Source organism: Sinocyclocheilus grahami, unplaced genomic scaffold (assembly GCF_001515645.1).
Source record: "Sinocyclocheilus grahami isolate Dianchi unplaced genomic scaffold, SAMN03320097.WGS_v1.1 scaffold125.1, whole genome shotgun sequence".
Taxonomy (NCBI): Eukaryota; Metazoa; Chordata; class Actinopteri; order Cypriniformes; family Cyprinidae; genus Sinocyclocheilus; species Sinocyclocheilus grahami.
Window position 1 is genome coordinate 1,625,316 of NW_015505304.1, and position 6,000 is coordinate 1,631,315.

Below are 6,000 nucleotides of genomic sequence, written 5' to 3' on the forward strand. Positions count from 1 at the left end.
CAGATCATGAAAAAAAACACATGCAAGCAGCATTTTTCACTATGACCGAACATAGCAGCAACAACATTGTTATTAAAATTAAAACTATTACTTTTTAAAAAATGAAATAATAAAACAAATATTAGAAGAAAAACTTCAAGCATAGAAGAACTAGGCAACTAAGTGAAATTAAGTACACACACTTGGATTTTGGCACTTGGGTAATTAAACAAAAACTTAAAAATAGAAATGTTTGAAACAAAAACGAATTAAAAATGACAAAGCACTTTAGAAAATTACAAAAACTTCAATTGAAAATAATATGAAAGCTGAAAATATAAAAGTCCTTGATTTGGAATCTGCAATCTTTGCACTGCAAATTACAGACATTAAGGCCAATTACCTGAGCTACAAATAAGCTGCAGAAAAAAAAAGCATCATAACTCTGATGGGCACAAATTGCAGTTTCGTTTGGTGCCGCTAGTGCAAATATTAAACCTTCGCCTTTAAAGAACAACATAAATGTGGTATTATTACTCTGCATTGCCTGTGTTTTTACAGAGCAGTGCGAACGACTGATATGTAAAGACACGGATGAAAATAGAAATGTTTGAAACAAAAACGAATTAAAAGTGACAAAGCACTTTAGAAAATTACAAAAACTTCAATTGAAAATAATATGAAAGCTGAAAATATAAAAGTCCTTGATTTGGAATCTGCAATCTTTGCACTGCAAATTACAGACATTAAGGCCAATTACCTGAGCTACAAATAAGCTGCAGAAAAAAAAAAGCATCATAACTCTGATGGGCACAAATTGCAGTTTCGTTTGGTGCCGCTAGTGCAAATATTAAACCTTCGCCTTTAAAGAACAACATAAATGTGGTATTATTACTCTGCATTGCCTGTGTTTTTACAGAGCAGTGCGAACGACTGATATGTAAAGACACGGATTAAATATTGTTCATCTCAGAGTCCCATCAAAATGTGTTTTTACAGGAAACATTTGGGATACATTCTGAAACAAAATCATCAGCTTCTTCGGTGAGGCGTGGGATTTGTTTTCAGAGCTCCGTCCATGTCCGGTGTTTAATGCCTCCCTGTAATAAGGAGCTGTCTCTTTAAATGAGCTGATGGCTCTTTTGTTGCTTGTGTTGGCCGGTACGGTGTCAGCGAGGGGTTTCTGAAGGACCCGTGCAGAGGTTCTTTTGGGATAGCTGAAAATTTCACGAAACACCAACTGTGGTCTGGTCCTGGTAAATTACAGTGCAGACATCCAACAATAACACGCTCCCCAGGCCAGCAAAAGAACTGTTGTGACGCAGTGATCAGAAGGACATGGACCCACAGCCCAAAGCACTCACACAGAGGAACAGCTTGTGGAAATAACTATAATCAGCAGGAAGGGATCTGGCAACCCGCCCTGGTGTCAAGGGACCTGGCAACTGCATTTTGCGTCAGACAGAGAGAGGCTGAACAAAATGCAAATGCTCTTGATTTGAGGGCAAACTAACCAGAGCACAAACAGCTGTTTTCCATTGAATAAATAAAGGCAATGCCTTAGAGAAAGGAGGCATAGCATACGCTGGATGACACAGTAAATCTACACCAAAATTTGTTGATGGAAAAAAACAAAATTTAATACATGTTATTTGAACAATAATCAAGTTTTAAATGAACTGGCTACACATTCACTAGCACTAACATCTAGAGCTGCGACACAAATGTCCTGATTCACAAATTCTTGATTTGATTCGTTATTTAAATTATAATATAAATTTTGCTTACGTATGAAATAATTTATCTTTCTTATATTGGGCACTATAAAGAACCAACTCATTAGAATCATTTGTATCAACAACTGAACAACACTGGTTATGCTGTATATTTTTGAGTCATTTGTTTGTAAATTGGCTACACTGATCACATAGTATGTCACTGATTAACTGTAAAGAACCAGTTCATAAGAGTCATCCAATCTGTAAATTGAGATTCACTAAGTTGTACATTATTTACTAAAAATAACTCACTTATAAGAGTCATTTGTTCAGGAATCGGCCTACAGTGGTTACTGGGACATACTATATGCAGCCCATCTGGAATACAGCAGATATAACAGTATATTTAGGAAAACAGGAAAAAAGATCTGTAGCAAGTAGAGCTGCTTAGATGACTCAAAATGATGGGCCAATACATTTCTTAGCAGCTAATTGGATTATACGACTAATTCCACTCATGTGAGCATTTGTGAACACGGAAACAAACATGGTTGGTGTCTTCACTGCAAAGACCAAATTTTTTAATATTTGTTGGATAATGATTTTTGCGCAGATGTTCACACTTTCAAATGAATCTGGTACAAAAAAATGTTTTTTCCCCTTGTAGCCAACATAATCAGTTTCTGGAAACTTACAGCAAAACATACTTTCTTGTTCTAAACCAGATCCCGACTGTTCTGAAACGCATAGCAGAGCTGCCATCTTATCTTGTTACGAATGTGGATGGCCTAAATTTCCACTCTATGTCTAAGCAAAGCTAATTTGTCATGGCCTGAGGTAATCACTGTCTCTGGGTGAAACTGCAGACAGCAGCTTTCAAAGCACAGAGAAAGGCATAATTAATAGTTTGCTAATAACATGCATGGAGTTCTTGTATCCCAGCAACTTCCTCCCATCCATCTGCCTGAAATCTGAATGGTGAAAAACTTACTTAAACCAGAGCCTCTACAAACCGAGGGCTCTTGGAATACAGCCTAGAGAACCATTTATCAGTGAAACACAGAATAACTAGGAGATTCTACTTTATATACACTGACTACTATCATTTTTATCAAGTATTTATAATAAACAAGAGATGATAAAAAAGTGTCTGCCATCAGTCTTTCCTAGATGGGATTATTCAGACAGGCAAATGTGAATAAATAAACTAGAACTGATCAGATGCACATCATGTGGCCTCCAAAGACCCAATATAGTCTACAGTCGTTGCAGATGGTGGAGGTGCTTTATTGCTTATTGACCCGCTTTGCTGTCGCATTAATAAGACTTTTTTTTCAGTTCATCGAGAAAATGAAACTCGCATCTATAAATGATTTCACTGGCCCATAAAGAGTTCTACACACACCAGTGCCTAATAAACCCCATACACCAACCTTCTAAAGCCGAGAATTGCTATAGAAACAAAATGAGAGATCATAAAGAGACATTCGTATCAAAGGTATTTCAATTCTGAACATTTAAAACCTTGTGAAATTTCATGCAGAATGCCTCAATGCTTCAAACATTCCAATGAAAATAAAAACTACATCGTTAACATACTGCATTCCATTTATCAACCCAGTAAGATTTTTTTTTATTGTTTTTTAAAGACTTTTATGCTCACCGAGGCTGCATTTATTTGATTGAAAATACAGTAAAAACAGTAATACAATGAAATATGATTACAATTTAAAATAACTTTATTTTAATATATTTAATTATGGTAAAGCAGATTTTTCAGCAGCCATTACTCCAGTCTTCAGTGTCACATTATCCTTTAGAAATCATTCTAATATGCCGATCGCTGACATTTCTTTTTTATCAATGTTAAAAACATTTGTGTTGCTTAATATTTTTGTGGAAACCATGATACATTTTTTTCAGGATTCTTTTTAGAAAAGTACAAAGTTTAAAAGCATTTTATTTATTTTATTTAATTTGTCTACACTGTGTATTTGCTTCTGACACTTCTGACACATTTTTGCAGAATAAAAGCACAAATTTAGTAAAAATAAACAAACATACACTCTTTTAAATAGCACTGCAAGTCTGATTTGGGTACAGGGCGGAAACATGTGTTTACCTGTTCAGGTTTGAGTCCGGGCGGCACCCAGGCATACTCCTCCAGAGCACAGCCCGAGTCATCATCGGATGTAGAGTTCCTCTGGAAGTCGTACATCAGCTTGGTCACCGTCTTCTCCATCTCTAGAGGCATGATGGTCACAACATGCTCCTCTCGAGGGCACTTACAGTGGAGACAGATTTTCCTAAAATAGCCAAGAAAACAACTGTCAGAAAAAACTATTTAAATAGTACACTCTGCCATTCGTTTATTTTCAAAGAAAAGCATCTTAGTTAACAGTTATGATTAGGTTATGGTTAGACATTAGACCATTGAATGGACAGTTTACTCCATCTTCCATTTACTTTTCACATTTCACATTAATATATATTATCTTATAAAAATAAGCTCTTCATCCGGAGTTGTCCAAGTCAACTCTGGAAACTATTTTATCTGGTTATGTCAGCATCTTTATGGTAGAATCAGTTTATTATATAGGCTAAACTTGCATGTCAGAATTTTCTGAATAAAATCACATTAACAGCAATTTATCTCAATAAGATGCATTTTTGACACATTTAAACACTTATTTCTCAGCTCCCTCCCTCAAACAGTAAACTCATTTAACACAACAAAGAATGAGCGATACATGAGATGCATACAACAAATTGACTTTGTGCTAATATCTCAAGTTACAATTAAATCTCTCAAGCAACTCTCTTGCTTTGCTTTGTCAATCAACATATCCACATTTGGTTAGAACAAGAAGCAGCCCAAAGATTCCAACAAAATCCCTCAACACGTCCAATGACTCATGTCACGATGAAACACACACTCCACCAGTCAAACACGCAGCGTCTGGTTAGTGTCCAGACAAGCAGACACAGACGTCAAGCAGGCGTCAAGCTCTGCCAAAACTACACTTTCTGAGCAAGCCGGCCAGTTGGTCAGATTAAGTAACCTCTTAGACCAAGGGAAGAGAAAACAAGCCGCCCACTTAGGGCCAATCCCATTAGCACCTCAGAGGCCTGACAGGCTGTAAGGTGTCAAAGACAGACACCGGCCAGTAACACAATGATTGACTGACGTTTTCACATTGGCCAGATGGTTAACTTAAGGACACGTTTAATCTATAGAATCATCTACGTCAAAGAACTCTAGTTGCTATGGAAGCAAGACAGAAAAAATTTAGTCTGTTGGTTCAGTTTAAGCTATAAGCAGATCTGTGTCATCATGCTTCTATTGTCCTAAGGATACGAAGAGTGAGTCATAGTATTTCTTCTACAAGCTTGCAATTGACATGTCTAAACCATCAAGTGCATTAACAAGCACTTAAATGTAAGATTTAAATTGGATTAAAACAATTATTTGTCTTTTCCAAATTTCACGGAAATACTCACCAGTCCTGTTTTTGTGATCTGACTAACAGATAATGGAACTGCAGCTTGGCTTTATCTAGCACACATATATGGCCTTGGCACTGTGCATTTGCTTCGAAAGACAGAGGTGACATGCACTGTTTTAGGAATGCACTTATTGCTACAATTATTCAAATACTCATTGTGTCATACGTGGACTGTAGCTTAACTACACTAAAAGCCATTGTGACTCAATTATAACTATAACACAATTACAGACTCCAAAAAAGGGGTTTTTAAACTGCTTCCAGGGGGCTACACAGATACATTTTGATTATGCATTGTTAAACCTGTACCATTTAAATGTTTGGGGTCAGTAGAATTTGTTATAACTTTTTCTGCTCCACAAGGCTGGAGTTGTGCTGCTAAATGTTTTTGCATTTAAATAATCAGAATTATTTCATGAATACAAATTTAAAAGAACAGGATTTATGTCTAATATAAATCTTTTGTATCACTATAAATGTCTTTTGAAGTGCTAATTTCTTTAAAAAACAACAACTTTTGAATGGTAGTGTACTCTTTTTACATGAAATTCATATCTTTCTAAAATTTCCAGCAATGACTGTATTCATTTTAGAATGTTATTTCATACTAGTTGAGTCTCTATAGTATTTAAATAACACCATACAAAGACTTGTTAAACATTCCATCTGGACTTAATTTACGAATAAATTCTGTTAGGTCTCTCAGGGAAAGTTTCTCTATGACTGCCTGCAGAAAAGTCTAAACTTACAGACAACAAACAACCTCAGGTGTCTCATTATAAAGGCCACTTTAAGAA

General features: G+C 35.9%; 1 protein-coding gene across 2 annotated transcripts in view; it reads right to left on the reverse strand.

Moving 5' to 3' along the window:
* prickle2b (prickle homolog 2b) overlaps positions 1 to 6,000 on the reverse strand; it is an 81,116-nt gene that overhangs the window by 9,250 nt on the left and 65,866 nt on the right. For both annotated transcript variants that reach the window (XM_016278780.1, XM_016278781.1), the window contains one exon: positions 3,820 to 4,003. In XM_016278780.1, coding sequence (XP_016134266.1) covers positions 3,820 to 4,003 — 184 coding nt within the window. The remainder of the gene's footprint in view (positions 1 to 3,819; positions 4,004 to 6,000) is intronic.